This window comes from Halictus rubicundus, chromosome 5 (assembly GCF_050948215.1).
Source record: "Halictus rubicundus isolate RS-2024b chromosome 5, iyHalRubi1_principal, whole genome shotgun sequence".
NCBI classification, from domain to species: Eukaryota; Metazoa; Arthropoda; class Insecta; order Hymenoptera; family Halictidae; genus Halictus; species Halictus rubicundus.
The window spans coordinates 11,674,368-11,690,618 of record NC_135153.1 but is presented as its reverse complement, the minus strand read 5'-3'; the positions used below and the strand labels follow the sequence as shown (position 1 = coordinate 11,690,618).

The following is a 16,251-nucleotide window of genomic DNA, read 5'->3' as shown; positions in this document are numbered from 1 at the left end:
TTTGTCGTGTATCTAATTGATTTCTATCGTTATCGCTGGTTAATGACTTTTGTCAGTGCAACAATGATACACAACAATGAAATCTCTCGATTGACATCGTTCGATTACTTTTAACGCATTAGATTCTCAACATGCAAAGCCGTTGTAACAGGTATGATGATTGTACGTCAGTTACAATTGAACGGCACCAAATATTTGACGAAAAATCTACGAACACTGTATTTAACATGAGAAAAAAGACATCGGAAATTTGGGAAGCTTAGCAATAAAGTGTATATGCAACTGCGTCAGCATTTGTGTCGATGCGTTACTCGAACTTGCAGTCTTGTATTTTTACGCTGACGATTGTTACTTGATGTTTGATAGATTGTTCCATCGAAAAGGTAGTTGATGCAAAGGTAATTTTGATTTTATCGATGATGTGATTAAACATCGAGTATGAATGTTAGTTAAAAATAGGAAATTGTATCTTCTGCGAACGTAGCTGCGTCAACATAAATACCGTCGCGATTGCACGTGAATTTTTACTTTTTACTGCACATAAGAGTAAGAGTATCTTCCCTCTCTTCTCCATCGTAGTAATATCTGTACATAATACGTTTATTTCACAGTCACTGAATATTTTAATAAAAATACGTCTCGTAGAGCGCAAGTACGCATTGACAAACGGGTACTTGCTCGTAGGCAACAATTTCGAGAACCTTTCTATGTTAAGTACGTTTAGTCCGATGCGATGTATTTTTTTTTTGTCTCAGACTGTCACGAATTATAAAAATAAATCTATAGCATGTTAAAACGTACAGTGTGTTGTTTTCATTCCATCCTGACTTAACGAAGATGACCAATGACATACTGTCTGCTTCTTGATAATACGATACACAATTTATTTTTTAAAAGACATTCATTGCTCCGTATTAATAGAAATACACTGATTTATACGACACTGAAAACTAGATAAAGCAAGAACTATCTCCTATTTGCTACTACTACGATTAATCACCTAATCATTAATCAGAATTATAGGAGAATTCTCGTACCGTCTTATTTCAAAACCTTGTTTTAGGGTACCATGTTATATCAAAACTGTGTTACAAGAAGATTGAGTGTACATCACTTGAACTCCTGTCCTCATCACCGTGACTCCACCCGAATCCACGTTTCCTTGGGACTGACGATCAACCCAGGCATTTTATCATTGATCCCTGTAGGTTCACCCTCGACGAACCCAAAATTGAAGTTCTGCATCAGTGCAGCGAACACTCCGAACATGTTATACCTCGCGAAAGTTTCCCCGGCACATACACGATGTCCTAAAACCAAAATTGCTATTTCCCCATCGAAATATCATTGACAATTGTCAAATTCTCTATACGTACCGAACCCGAAGGGGAAAGTTAAGTCCTTGCCTAGTTTGCCATCTTCTTTGAGGAACCGTTCGGGCCGGAAGTTCTCAGGGTCTCCCCACAGTTCAGGATCGGAGTTCATGCCTGATAGATTCGTGATCACGAACGAGTCCTTTGGGACATTGTAGCCGCAGAGGGTGGTGTCCTTCATGGCCTTGTGAAGCACGCCGAAAGGCGTCAGCGTCTCGCATCTCATGCTCTCTCTTATGGTGGCTTCGGTGTATGGTAGGCTGAAGCAAAGTAAACCGAATCAATAGTGAAATCAGAGCAATGTGTTTTCTGTTTTTCGAGTTTGGGAAGCGTATACTTCTTTCTGTCCTCCCAAGTCACGATCCTTCCGGTCCCGACCACCTGGTCTATCTCGTCCTGTACTTTCTTGGCAACTTCCGGATTGTGCATGATGAATTTGATTAGATGTGTCAAAGCGCTCGGTATCGCTGATAGCGATGGGAACATGAAGTCCACCATAGTCATGATTAGTTGCTTCTCCGAGAAGTTGGACGGATCAGTCTGGTTCTGCATCTCGGTTAGATACCTGTCTACCATCCCCATGTCGCTGCCATCCGAGTTCAATGTCCTCTGCTTGTCTATATATTCCTACAGCAATCGCAATGCTGATGAAACTGCACACGTTAACACAAGTTGTTGCATGTACAGCAAGATAATCGACAATTACCAATACACCCGATCCGTATTATTTTTTTTTCTCTCTTCGGTGACCGAGACCACACGAGTTTCGCTGTCCTTTCCTACGTTCGGCAGTGTATTAAAGAATAGTGTTTTCTAGCCGATATATGTGCCTGGGTAGACCCATGTTGTGGACATATATCGAGAAAACACTGTACTTATTTTATCAGAAAAATTTATTGAACCCCCTGCATTGGGATTTGCACACATATTTATTGGTATTTGGAGTACACGCGTGCTTTTTTTAAGGAAAAAATAATCGAAATTACGTGAGTTATATATTTTTTATTAGATTATGTTTTGGAAAACGCCACGATTCCAGTCTTTCTACTGATCAGACACAGAAAATGAAGTTGTTTATTAATCAGTATGAACGTAGTTATGACCCGAACTGAAAGACATTAAAAATTTGGATTAACCGGATCACGATTACCTGTGGACTCGATCAACCTAGGTCACGGTTATCGGAGGTCTCGGTTATCGGAGGTCTCGGTTATTCAGGGTCTTCTGTTTAATAAAAATCGAGTAACGTTGCGATAAGTTACACAGAGTTGTGCTAATTCAATTACACAATTGAATATTTTTTGCACTTCATGTAGTAAACTAATTGTTCTAACTTGCAAAAAAAAAAAAGAAAAAAATTCCAGTCGTATGGTCCAATATTTAAAAGCGTATTATGGTCCTTTAAAAAATGTGCCAATATTATTTTCATTCCCTGTATTTTTAAAAATAAATTTACTTTGGAATATAATCCCGATTAAGCGGGTTAATCGAGGTTCTACTGTATTTGTAAAATAGCAGAATTCTGAAGTCAAATCACCGATTTTTTCAACCTTTTTAGTAGTCTCTTCTGTACACACAACGTGGTAGAGGACGTACCTGCACGAAATTCACCATGCCAGCGTTTCCTTTGATGATATCAGTGAACCCGAACATGTTCCCGAAGTACTTGAGAAAGGCTCGCTGGGAAAGGGCCGCACCGGTGGTGTCGCCGGCCCTTTGGAATACCATGGCATTTTCGCAAAGGTTTCTCAGCCGCTGGTGTTCCGAGCGACCGTACCTCTCGCCGGACATGATGTCCCAAATGCTGTTCGCTGAGTATGGGAACAGGATATCGGGAAAATAGGCCGCACCCTTCCTCAGGAACGTCTAAAAAACACCGTGTTAGTCCCCTATTGAAAAGCTACCTTCTAGCTCTGCGCAGAATACCTTCTCTTGGTTGTTGATGGGTCCATTTCTCAGCATGTCGACCAGTAAGGTGACCTCCGCCATCATATCTGCCTCGAACTTCTCCTGTCGCCTACCGAACCCGAAGTCCCTCATGTTCCTAAGGGCGAAACGTCTTTGATGTTGCCAAAACGGGCCTTCGGTGAAGAAGATGCCATAACTGCTTCCGAAGGCTCTCACTTTCAGAACGTCCACTTCGATCCCTCTGCCGTCGAACGCTTCGTTCTTGAACACTTCCTTAATACTGTCGTAGTCGTTCGCGATCACGGCGAAGTACGGTCCCAAGTAGCAACTCACGACTTTCGATTTCAATTTGTCAATGTAGTAGCGCAGAGTGTTGAAAGGGAACGAGTAGTCGCCCCAAAGAAGATGCCAATAGGACCCACCGAATGGCACACGCGGCAGACCTGTTGGTACATGAAAAGATTTGGGAAAAACTTTAACACTATCTACGATTATGGTCCATCTAAAAGAGGCTGAATAACTAATGTATCTCAATGTTGTCAATTTCTCCATATCACATTATGTTTGCGCATTGCCTCAGTGACAATGAATCTTCTTTCATTGTGACATAAACATTCTCAAAGTAATTTCACGATGTTTCGGCACGTTTTGTTTTTTAATAAAATTTCGAACAATTTTTCTAGAAGAAATGAATCGAACTAAGTAAAGAAAAATAGTAAAGACACATTTTAACTATCAAACCTCAACTATCTAGTGATAATTGTGCTACATATATACAGTGTCTAGGTAATTGTTTCTTATTTTACTATTGAAAATGTTACTGTCAGGTGGTTTCCAACTGCTAATTAGTAGGTTCTCCGATTTTTAGTTGCACTCACTTGGCGGTGTGTTCGGTGGTACGCACGTGAGAAACTCGTAGAACTTATACCCTATGATCAATAGTATTATCAAAATTAGGATGGGTGACATGGTGAGGCCACTATTAAATCGACAATGAACTCCGTTAACTTCTACCGAACCCGATGGTGTAGAAACTGATGTATCTCGAATGTTTTGGTGTAATAAGAATACGTGTAAAGTTGTTTATATGGAGATATGTTCTTATCCTTATCTTCTCGTCCAAAGTCGAAGGTTTTCGTGTCCCTATTAGTTCCTGACAGTATAAAAAATAGTATGACTAAACGGTAGAAAGTTGCATGACTTGTTCTCGCGCATATGTTCGGTTATTCTCAGCTCCGTACGTTTTTTCGTTTTCGTTTAAATAAGAGCTTAATCCCTTAACATACAAAGAAGACGGACTTTGATACGTCCGAAAAATATTATTTAATTTTGCTCAACTGAACAGTTATGTGCAAGCTTAGAAGCAGAATATTTTATTTTGAAATTTGCATTGCTAAAAATAAAAAAATAATCGCTCGGTTTTATACTGTGAAATATTATTATTATTATATTTATCGCGAAAGGAATGATCGCCGATTTATTCGAGATGTGGATAGCTTTGATCGAGAATGTTCTAACAAAAATCTTTATTTTACAATACAAAGTGCTATACATTTATTTATTAAATCACAAATAAGATGTCTAAGTACTATTCGTTACGTTTTACCGACACGTCGGTGCCTCGACCGATCATGTTTATACTGCTATCTGTGTCGGAACGGTGCCGTGTCGGATACGTTACGTGTCTGTAACAGCAGTATAAACTGGACTTTATTTTGTATCATACCCTAAGAAACTACAAAAAATAATGTTTTCTTTCCGGTTTTAAATAATGCTGCCCATACACACAGTTTGTCCGAGTTCATTCTAGAACAGACTTGTTTATGGTTGATTTCACTCGAAATATTTGGTATCGCCTAGGCATGCTACTTGCAGACTATTCTTTATCACTGAGCGTGTACGATCGTCCCTCATGACTGCGTAACCCACGTTCGGGGACAGTTTGTGTAACAAAAAGATGCAGTCCTGCAGATTTCGCACGATCTCATTGTCGAATACGGGAGTCTCTATTAGATCAAAGTGTAATTTCAAGAACGCGGTGTACAGAGGTACACAATGGGCCGCGCCTCGCTGATGGAACGTCAATAGAAAGGTTTTGGCCGTCTGAAAAAATAATCGCACGATTTTTATACTCTCGATAAGCGAACTTAAACAAAAAATGCGTATGAAAATATTTACCTCCAATGTCGCTTTCAACGTTCGCAGGTCAGTGTGATGTTCGCAATATTCGGTCAGTATTCTGGTTAGTCTTTCACACCACTTTGCGCAGCCAATGTTGGTCAAAAGTTGAGGTAAGCTCAGCATATAAACACGTCTGAGCTCCACGTTTTGCTCGAACTCCATGTAGGACAATAAAACAGCCAGAACATCATCCCGCTGTGTCCACTGCAATAATGGATAACACGATAACAAATAGGTACATTAAAATAAATATGATTATCACATGTAATGGAGCTTACCTCTAAGACATTTAACGTATTGTCCCAATGCTCCATGGTAAATAACAACCTACTTATACACCAATATACCAATATCACATATTTCTCCTCTCTCTGGTGAGTCAAGCGCTCTAAAGCATGGAACATTACTTTGGCATACCCATTGTCTATTAGTCCTTTTTTCTAGACACAAGAAATCAAGCAATTAGTAATGAGATAAGTAATATACAGACTAAAAACAAATTACATTTTACCAAATGCGAGTGCTGAATAATTTGCATTAAGCATTCAAGACCTATTACCACATTGCATGGCACATAGTCGTCAATAAGGATTAAAGCTGTTGGAAGAACATCGCCCAAATGGTTGTGTAAAGCTGGTTTCTATGGAGAAAATATCAGGTTTAATATACAATCAAACCACGCATGTTTCGAATGATTCTACAGACCTCCACTTGATGCAAAAGCCATTTATAACAGGCTACAGCAGCAGGATAAGATTTCCAAGTGTGTTTCATCAGTTTGGGTCTTAACGTCACGAGTGCAGTGACAAAATTATCCTGCTCCATTAAAAACTGAGCTATGCTCGGGCATTTGTATAACTCCAGGAGACTGTTTAACAGTTCTTTGGAGATGGACACGGATTCGGCAGTGTTCCAAATATTTTTCTCATGGTGTTCACCGATTAGCAACAATAAGTTAATGGTAAAAGTCCTAACGGAGAACGCATTCTCCTGGCTACAATTGTGGGAGACATGGTGGAGCATAGACCTAAGATTCCTCAGGTTCCTGTCGACGATCTGCCTGTACTCTCTGTAGTCCTTCTCCTCGCAAGGACGACTGGCACCCACCGTTTTCTCGGGAACGTAGGTCTTTTGTACGAGATCGATGCACGCCGTCCAAAAGCCATCCTCGAGCGGAACGCCCGAGATTCGCATGGCCTCCAGCTCCCCCAGAAGATCATTCATTTTGCAAACGGTCCGCGATTCAGTCCCAGCCAGAGATAACGATCGCCGTCTCGCAAATCAAATTTCCTGAGACGATCTGCTCGAATCGGCGATGCACGTCGAAACTGTCATTTTCCGGATCAAAAAAGCAACACCTCGATCGAAACGGTCGAGACCTGATCTATGGGAAACCAACGACGACGACTGACAATGTGACAATACTTTTTACGAAACGTTACACTCAACAACGGCCGAGGGTACCGACTGTTGTAGGAAGTTCAGGCATATGACGGATTCGACGCAAAACTCGCAATTAGGGAAGCATTGAGTATTTCCGCGGCAACGACCACGACCAAAATTACTTCCTCCGCCTTCTCTTCGACAGCCGTACAAATTCACGGATGCAATTCTCTCTCCGATTTTCGGACGTGTTCTGGAAGACTCGGAAATTTGATCGATACAATCTGTAGGTACGAGGTACCTACATCAGTATCTGTCATATTCCTCTATTGAGTATAAGCTGCGTTTCTGCAGACTGGGTTCCTCGTCTTTGATGCGCACCGTTTCTGTTTTTCGTTCCCTTGGCCCAGAGAGTCGCAGAATTTTATACCAGAGAGGATGGGAGAGTGCTCACGCCCTCTTGCTCACGCCCGGGTTTTCGGCGTTCCCAATGTAGTGCTGACATCTGCTCAGCCTTAGCATAGAACAGAACCGAGCAGCTTTTAGCATGGAACAGAACCACATACGAGGTATAGAAGCACAGACGAGGTACAGGAGTAGACCAATTACCCAATGTATTTTTTTGTGTCACGTCCGCGAGGCTCCAGAATCAGTCTTTATATATATCTCGTTGGTGGCTCGGTTCTGTTCCATGCTAAAAGCTGCTCGGTTTTGCGCCATGCTAAAAATGGCGATGTTACGAGAGTGGGAACGCCGAAACCCCGGGCGTGAGCACTCTCCTATCCTCTCTGGTATACACAGATCTGCGGCTGTATTCTCGGCAGACAAATTTCCAGGCGCATGCGAACTAGAAATCGATTTTTTAGAGACCCTGAAGCCTCGCCTCTGGTGTATGTTGTGGCGCAGGTTAGCGCGCATTTCTCCATACGCGCTGTTTTCGTTCTAGTGCTCCGAAATCGTGGAATTTCCGGATCACTGGCACGACACCAGTGGAAAATTCGCATAAACGCCGTCCAGTAGCGTGCCCATATGGGTGTCGCTTGCCTTGCGCGAAGCGTCGTGTCGCGTTCACGTAAACGTTGTTCGTTACGTACCGTCTAAAACCCAGAGGCTTGGTAATTATGAATTAATGAAGGTGTAGTACCTGGTAGTTACGATATGGCTGAGTACAGTTAGTTCATTTTTTATTCTTTCATATCATTTACAACTGTCATTCGTCTCATTCTGGACAAACTAATAACCTGTAGGGTCGGCTGCGCTAGTCGTGCCACCATCTTGCTTCTTGCTGCTACGACACCGCCCTTTTTGTGATTATTGTAGTTTACCGTGACCGAAAAATGTCTCTCGTTTTGTTCGGTTCATCGGTCTTTCGTTAAAGCTTTCTTTTATTCGTTTGGGTTACTTTGTGGAAAATTTTGTGAGTTACATAACCTTACCTGACGCTACCCGTCGAATTTTTAGTGATTTTGGATCAATTTTGTATGGCTTTCGTCATTTGGTACTCTTCGTTTCTCTCGGTCAGTGGTTTGGGGGGGGGGGGGGGCTGTGGTGTCGGAAAGTCGAACTATTTTCTAGTCTGGCGTAAAGTCACGGGCAGCGGTTCTCAACCGCGGCCTCTATCGCGAGCCAGATCGAACAGTAAGATGACGGGAAAAATTATGGGTGAATGGGATGAGCACTGTTCATACATCATGCTCGTGAGATGTGTCACTTTTGGTGTCTGAGAAAATTTTTCCTCTGGTGTTGAAAGGAGCTGGTTCCTACGGTGTATCATCGGGTGTGGGCAGTGATTCGGAAGTGATGGCCGAGTTGGCAGCTTTTCTGGGCCAGGAAATCCCCGAGGGGAGGAGTAACCTGGCCGACAATCATATTAATTTGGAGCGGGTGGCCGACTACTGCGAGGCGAACTATTTCCAAGCGGAAAACAAAAGAATCGCTTTGGAGGAGACGAAAAATTTCACGACACAGTCGTTGGCCAGTGTCGCATACCAAATAAACACTCTTGCCTATAATTTTTTACAATTACTGGACCTGCAATCATCTCAATTGGATGAAATGGAGAGTCAGATGAATCATATTGCTCAAACAGTCATGATACACAAAGAGAAGGTGGCTAGAAGGGAAATAGGCGTGCTGACAGCGAACAAGATCACAGTACGCCAGTACAAAATTATTGCACCAGCGATCCCTGAGAAACCGATCAAATATGTGAGAAAGAGTATCGATTACAATGTCTTGGATGAAATTGGGCATGGGGTGCGCAACAGTGGTACTCCAAGGAGCAAACAACGAGGTGGGAGTCAGGGCAGCGTTCAGAGTTTAGGTGCTGCATCCACTGGTTCAGGACTGGGTGCTGCCATGGTGGGTCCGGCACCCACCACGAAGCCACCAACTCCTCCTCAAACAGTCAGAACCGGTAGGTATGAAATTGTCTATACAGGGTGATTGAGCTAAGTATGCCACCTAAATGGTACGAAAACTATATGGTACATGAAAACATTGGTTCATCACCCTGTATATATACATTGTATTAGCATCTTGAATATTAAATCTGATTTCTTTTGCACACAGGAACCTTGAGCAAAGGATCACGAGAGTATAGGACACCGCCCGCAGTGGCCCCGCCTCAAGTCCCTAGTCACTATGCTCCCAACTACCCACTAGGCCACCCTCGAAGGGATCGTGGCCCTGGTTACAGTACCCTACCCTTACACGCCCATACCACATCTCATGCAACCCATAACGCTAACCACAACACTATCAACACAAACACCTTAACCCAACACACTTCGCCACCACAGGTCGGAACGGTTCACCCTCTGCAGAGCCACCCACAGACTCCACCCCCTGCACCATCCAGTATGACTGCTGGGTATGTCCAAGAGCCACACAACAGCATGCCTCGTAAGTATCTGGTTTATTGAAATAATCGCGTAATACTAGAGATGTGCGAGAACATTGTCAGGTTCTCGCATACCTCTAGTGTATACATTTCAACTGAATCTTTGACATTATATTATACTTCATCTTTGACATTCGTTTCCAGCTCCACCGTCCCCGTTGGTTGGCATCACAGGTGACATGGCGGAGTATAGTGGTCACCATACCTTGCCGCACAGACTGTCCCATCAAATCAGCCGGGGCAGTGGTGCGAGCAGCCCGCCATTACCACCGCCCCCGCCTCCTGAGCAGGAAGAACACCCGCAATTTGGCAGACCAATACAATCCAGCGGCGCCATCATGCCCATCGTGCCCGACGAGGAGGACCTACCGGGATGGGTGCCGAAGAATTACATCGAGAAAGGTATGTTGGTTGTTTACGGTTCGAAGCGGAACTGTTTCAGGAACGGAATGAAACATTGTGCTTTCAGTGGTCGCGATTTACGATTATTACGCTGACAAGGAGGACGAGTTGAGCTTCCAGGAGAGCTCTGTAATTTATGTATTGAAGAAGAACGACGATGGGTGGTGGGAGGGTGTTATGGACGGCATAACGGGCCTGTTCCCTGGGAATTACGTGGAACCATGCGTCTAAGCGGTCCCATAACGTCTTGAGTATATCAAAAATGGTGGACGGTGATCATTCACGGAAAGACTGGCTATTAAAGGGATCTTCTGGTATCTCTGGTTTTAGCGTTGTATTTAGCACTGTGTAACAGGTGTAGCATTTAAGCTCGACGTCGATTTTAGGGTGACAGTGCGCAACACGGTGCAACCAGTATGGTACCCGAACACGACGATCGTATTCCTAAGAACCTCGGATATCACGCGAGTTTTCTAAAAGAAAAAAAGACGAATCAAACTAATCTTTGTATCAACAGGAGAAAGTGTATTTTTCGGTAAATAGTATTCCCCTCGGTGAACATTTATTTTATCTCGACCCCCCCCCCCTCGTGGATCGTATTTATATACCTACGGATAAGGACATGTAATTGTCGCTCCATTATACGATAACGCCAGCACTTAGCTGTATTTATACGTCTTAGGTGTAATCGAGGCGGCGACAGCGATAGGCTGTCGCGCAATCAAAAGATACCAAACGTCCTGCTAACGAGAGTCCTGGCGCCTTAATAACTTAGCATAAGTTCGTTTCATGGTAGTCGATTCTGTATCCAGTATTCTGTTTCTTCGAAAATAAAGTGCGAAAATGTGCAACCTTGCCCGTTACGTCGACTAGTGATGTAGGGCGAGGGGAGGAGTCTAAGTCAGAAGTATTAAGGGAAAGCACGGTTTAAAGTGCGGTGGTTCAGGTGTTAGTAACATATGTTTCCTTCCATTAAACTTACAAAATACACAAGGCATTCGATCTCGAAATTTGTTCTGTAATCTTTAGTCCGCCCGCCGGAGGTACGTATCGTTTAGGGCGTAATGATTCGGTTTAATCAGCCTCCGAGATGGCAAGAGAGTTCACATAATATTCGCACATTGTACGGTGCTAATTAAGTCATTAGCACACCGTTGAAACAGTCATAAGCACCGTGTAATTGGCTAGGTAACGCGTCGGTCGTGTCCTCCCTCGTTTCCCCCGTTGATGTACTTTAAATTTCCCTTTATACGCTTCGAGATGCTTGCATAGACAATAAGGAGCTCGTTTTCCGCGAGGATTATGCACTTCGCAATTACTGCCGGCGCAGGATTCATGCGGATGAAAGAAGCGGAGAGACCGTGCGTGCGTGGGGGAAACGGGCGAACAGATTTCTTCTTTTTTTCCAGGTCGTCACCGGAAGTTTCTCCCTCCCATCCATCGTTGTTATTCAGTGGCAACGGGGCGAACTGGTGTACCAGTACCGATTGTATTTATAATCAAATAAAAAGGCACTTGTAATACAGAACGGAATTATTCTCCCGCAACCAGCGCGCACGTCAGGGGGCGCGTGACTCACCTGCTCTAGAAATAACCGATTCGGGGCTGACAATTATAAAGGGAAATGGCGAATCTAACCGGCGAAATGAAGTTTGAACTATCGCGGTCACGGAACCAATTTGTTCGTTCACGAGAAAACGCGCGTCTTCGGTGTCCCGTTCGAAAGGGTCCTTTAACCCCTTGTCTTGCGATTTAACCCCTTATTTTACAAGTTCACCACCTGCCTCACAAGTTAACCCCTTACCTTATAATTTCACCTCTTGGTTACGTTATTCCCCCTTTTTGAATCGAAAGTAAACATTTTTCTTCGAAATGAATGTAGACATACGGTGTACTAATAATTTAAAAGAAACTTAGAAGTCATACAAATCAGGAGATCATGAAGGGTTGTACGAGGATTGTCCAAGTCTATTAAAATGTGTTATAATTAGAAACACGAGCAAGACAGCAATGTCCCTCTTCTGTTAATAATTTTAACAAACTGGAGAAAATATGTTTACTTCAAATTCTTTTAATTTTTTAATACTATAACCTGAAATTTTGCACCGTGTTTTCAGAGTATCATGAGAGGGTTACGAGTAGACAGCTGCGTGTTCATGCGAAATAAAAATTCTCTGCGCCGACTGTGTTTCCTCCCTGAACAGTCGTGATACATGTAAAGCAATGGGACAATGATCGTTACAAGAGGATCTAGTGTATTGATCAGAATGTAAAGTTAAAAATATCGAACTTCACCACCTGAAACCCATCTGAGACGTGATTTTAAGCCAGGTTAACGACGAATTCCTTTCGCGATCCGCTTCAGCTAGAGATTATTTCCCGGGCACAGAGATTTTTTCGCTCGTAAACGAATAAGAAGCACAGCGCGGGGACCAGTTTCTCGCTGGGAACGTTCTCCCTTTTAAGTCGGTAATGACACCCCCGGGATCCAGTTTTGTATAGTTACCGTACGCAAATTCTCGGTCGCGAAAGATTCGTCCTCTCCCGGCAGCTGTGTGAGAGAGAAGGAGAGAGAGAGAGAGAGAGAGAGAGAGAGAGAGAGAGAGAGAGAGAGAGGAGAGGGAGAGAAAGATAGAAGAGAGGTTCACGAGAGCCGGGTCTCGTATATCTGGGATCCTCGTGAATTTTTTCATTTCCGTGGCGTACGTACAAACGGGAAAGATGAAAACAGGGCGCCGTTTTTGAGCGTCCCGGCGAGCCATCCCCGTATATCACGGGCGAAAAGAGGTCGCGCGAAAATAAGACAGCGCTAAAGGGAGCGAAGGAACGTTATTTTTTATTATTATTCACTCCCGTGATACGAGACGCGTCTCTTTTCACCGTGTGCCCCTCGAAATTTCCATTTGGGAAACCGCTCGGTCGCGAGTTAACGAGCGAGGACTGGCGAGATCGCGATTACCGAGAGCTTTCTATTTCGCCTGTTAGCGTGGACGTATGTTAAATAAAATCGGGTGCTCGTGCCGAGGCGATTCTTACGGCGCGTTTAGACCGAACGAACGAATGCCCGAAAATTGTTAAATTTAGTTTATGTTAAAATTATTTCTCGTTTGGATATCAATTTTGTCGGAGTGTGGGACGAACGAGCATTCTTTCGTGGACAGTTCGTATGTGAATAAATTGTCGTCGTATCACGGTTTAACAGGTTCCCTGGTAACGAAGCGTAAAGATTTTCATTAGCCGACGAAACAGTTCCAACACGTCTCGGTGTGCTCGGGTGCTGAGCCGAGGTTTCCGGCGGGGAACGCGAATTTATCGATATCGGACGCAGACAGCAATAATTCCGGTTGTCGGTGTAATATTCATGGGTAGCCGGGATGTAAATCGGCGCCGGAGAAACGCTGATGACGCGAGCATTTCAGCGCGGGCCGAGCGGCGTCGGCGGCGACGGCGTCGAGCGAAAATTTCGCTTAATAAATCCCCAGGAAAACCGCGAACGATTGTGCCTGTCCGATAAGCGAAAAGCGTGGAATTTATTCGATATCGAGGAAGCGCGCGACGCTTTATCAGGCTTCCGCCGCCGACTGGATAAATCTAAGGAGACGGAGCCGGCGCACGTACAGTCCCAGCTATCTGATCTAATTCTCCAGATTGATTATCCCCGGGGTACAGGCAACCGGCTCCTCGGAGCCATCCTCGCCCCGGCTTGTAACAGAAACCGCTTCATTTGATTAATACCGTCTTTCCGGGCAGCCGCGACCAACTTCTCGGCCTCGATATCCCTTTCAACCCGAGGCCCGTCTGTCATCTCGCTCGTCCTCCCGTCGAATCATGAAATATTCCTTCCATCGAGCCGTATCTTTGCTAGACGCTCGAATTCACCCTGCGCATAGTAGCCAGGTAGTCCTTTGTACCGGTGAATAATAGTCGTCCCGCCATTCTTCCTAGCTGACACTGTGCTCTCCTTGTCTTCGCCGCGAACGCCTAATCGATCGACGCTTGTTAATTTGCTTTAAAGTCGCCCGGATCGGGCTTGACTGCAGTCGCTTTCTTCCAGCGGAAATCGAGATCTGATTTTTTAATAACAACAGTTACAAACTACGTCGACGACTTGTTCGTTGATTTGATTCTTTACGATTTATTTATCTCGTTGGAGTTTCCGAAAATTGAAAGTCGACGGCAATGCACTGTTTGATCTAACACAGTCGCGCATATGTGACGTCCACAATAATTTTACTAACTTTCGTCGTAGTACACAGCGTAATACAGTGATCTCTCTATATATGTCGCCAAGGCCTGGATGATAAACGTCGCGGAATTATCCCCACTACCGCGGGGTATACCCGGTGAGGGGCCACGGACGCCGATGAGTGTAAACATAACAACTCGGTTATGTCTCCTGGACGATACACGACGCTGGCAAGACCGGCGCTGTTGACATATATCGAGAACTCACTGTATTAGGGGTACCGGAAAGTATTGTCGTTTTTGCGCAAGTCAATACTTGACTGATAATAACAGCTAACTTCGTACACCTACGTTGTTCAGTACATGGCTGCGGGTTCAGGTGGCTAGTTAGTACTGTTTTCTACAAAAATATTGTTCTTTTAGAGGTTATGTTCGAAATGACCGATTCAGATCCAGAAAAGGTGCACATCCGGCATTGTATGCTATATGAATTTCGAAAGGGCAGCAATGCCGAAATAGTTACAAGAAACATTGATACAGCTACAAGAAGTACATTGCGTTTGTGGGCCCGGTGTTCGTAGATTCGCGATAAGGTAGAGTGACTACATTACCGACAAAAAATGGTTTTACGTGCCACAAGTTTTCGTCCTTATATAAGAATATTTTGTCGCTGGTAAAGGGCTTATTCGAAAGAGGAAGGTTCAATCTAGTGCGCGCTGGTCAGGAGCTGACGAGATTATGCAGATATTTGGTAATATAAGCGTTAGAAGTAGGCAAAAAATTGACGATGTGCATGCCGTGGAATCCAAGCATTTTTATGCAATTGGATGAGTTTTCTGGATGAAATCGAGAGCAGCGCGCACTAGAAAATATCTCCAGCTACAAATTGAGCTACATTTTCTCTTGTTTCTCTGCGAAATAAAGCGAAAAACTTGAGGCACGTTTCAGAGCAAAAAATGTGACAAGTTTAGTCACAGACTTAAGACCCGTCGGATCAAGACCAAGACGTACCAAGACGTTAAGTCTGTGTCTGAAGGCTGTGAATGGAAAGTATTAATTAAAAAGTCACGTGGCTATCCCGGGCCCTTAACGAAACATTTTAACAGTAGGAAGATAGGTAGTGGAACAAATGGTGGTGGCGAACGTGTTAAGCCTCGTTTACATCAGGCAACTTTCGGTAGAACAACTCGAGGTTGAACGGACTTGATCGGTCTACCAAAAGTTGTTCAACGTAAACGCGGCTTTTCTGTCCATTGTAAATCATTCTGGTGAGCAACCTGCAAACGGTCTTATCTTTTTCAGACTAGTCACCTACCAGGGAAGCTTTCCTCGCCAAAAAGCCGAGAACCTCCTGGATCCCACAGATGTCTTCGAAAGCGTATTCCAAGGACTTCGGTATTGACCCTGCGACACGTGAGACAGTTCAAAAGGCGGGTCGTCAAATTCGCGTCTGCTTTATCCGCGAGAGATTTTATGTCCTCCGCCTGGAGCGTCGCTCTTTTTTATTGGCAGCCTGCTGTCGTAACGTGACTGCAATAATACTGGCTGCCGTATGGTTGTGAGCGGGCGGGCGGGTGGCGCGAGGACGGGGTCGAGGATTTATTCGGGGTACATCATGCGAGCGACTCGGTGTCGGCGATGGGAGCTGGATTAATATTCGTCGTGGCTTCTGGCCCGGCTCTCTAACTCGTCGATACGTTTCCAAAGGAGCAGCCGCCGGTTCTTCTGGGTCTGTTGAAAGGCCGAACGGAATTCGCATAGTTTACGGGGAAAGCGAGCCCGAAGAACTTTCTGTCTCGAGTCGTGGCGTCATCGGTCTTGGTTCGAGTTGCCAGGCTTCGGAGCCCAGATGTTACTGGTGCCGGGTTCCTGCGGGATCCTAACCGACACGGGACTGAATGAGAGACGCGATGCCAG

The 16,251-nt window shown here is 44.3% G+C and overlaps 3 protein-coding genes across 7 annotated transcripts; 1 reads left to right on the top strand and 2 right to left on the bottom strand.

Annotated features, from left to right (window-relative positions):
- Positions 1-1,026: 1,026 nt before the first annotated feature.
- Cyp304a1 (Probable cytochrome P450 304a1) lies at positions 1,027-4,314 on the bottom strand. Its single transcript, XM_076788430.1, has 6 exons — positions 4,160-4,314; positions 3,300-3,724; positions 2,970-3,239; positions 1,711-2,000; positions 1,377-1,633; positions 1,027-1,310 (listed from the first exon to the last, which is right to left on the bottom strand). Exons 1-6 carry the CDS (start codon positions 4,248-4,250, stop codon positions 1,132-1,134), a joined length of 1,512 nt encoding a protein of 503 aa, XP_076644545.1. The 5' UTR covers positions 4,251-4,314; the 3' UTR covers positions 1,027-1,131.
- A 495-nt stretch (positions 4,315-4,809) lies between these two features.
- Positions 4,810-6,741, bottom strand: LOC143354378 (TELO2-interacting protein 2). The gene is made up of 5 exons (XM_076788413.1): positions 6,168-6,741; positions 5,974-6,102; positions 5,741-5,902; positions 5,460-5,666; positions 4,810-5,384 (listed from the first exon to the last, which is right to left on the bottom strand). The coding sequence occupies exons 1-5, from the start codon at positions 6,684-6,686 to the stop codon at positions 5,115-5,117; spliced, it is 1,287 nt and encodes a 428-aa protein (XP_076644528.1). The 5' UTR covers positions 6,687-6,741; the 3' UTR covers positions 4,810-5,114.
- Positions 6,742-7,727: 986 nt separating this feature from the next.
- Abi (tyrosine kinase Abl) lies at positions 7,728-15,896 on the top strand. Of its 5 annotated transcripts, none has more exons than XM_076788436.1 (5): positions 7,728-8,016; positions 8,596-9,261; positions 9,417-9,749; positions 9,892-10,149; positions 15,637-15,896. In XM_076788436.1, exons 1-5 carry the CDS (start codon positions 8,004-8,006, stop codon positions 15,639-15,641), a joined length of 1,275 nt encoding a protein of 424 aa, XP_076644551.1. In that variant the 5' UTR covers positions 7,728-8,003; the 3' UTR covers positions 15,642-15,896. The 5 variants fall into 5 exon arrangements, with proteins under 5 accessions (XP_076644551.1, XP_076644548.1, XP_076644549.1 ...); XM_076788433.1 differs by lacking the exon at positions 15,637-15,896 and adding an exon at positions 10,217-10,638 and having other exon boundaries at positions 7,728-7,960; XM_076788434.1 differs by lacking the exon at positions 15,637-15,896 and adding an exon at positions 10,217-10,638 and having other exon boundaries at positions 7,728-7,980.
- Positions 15,897-16,251: the final 355 nt, after the last annotated feature.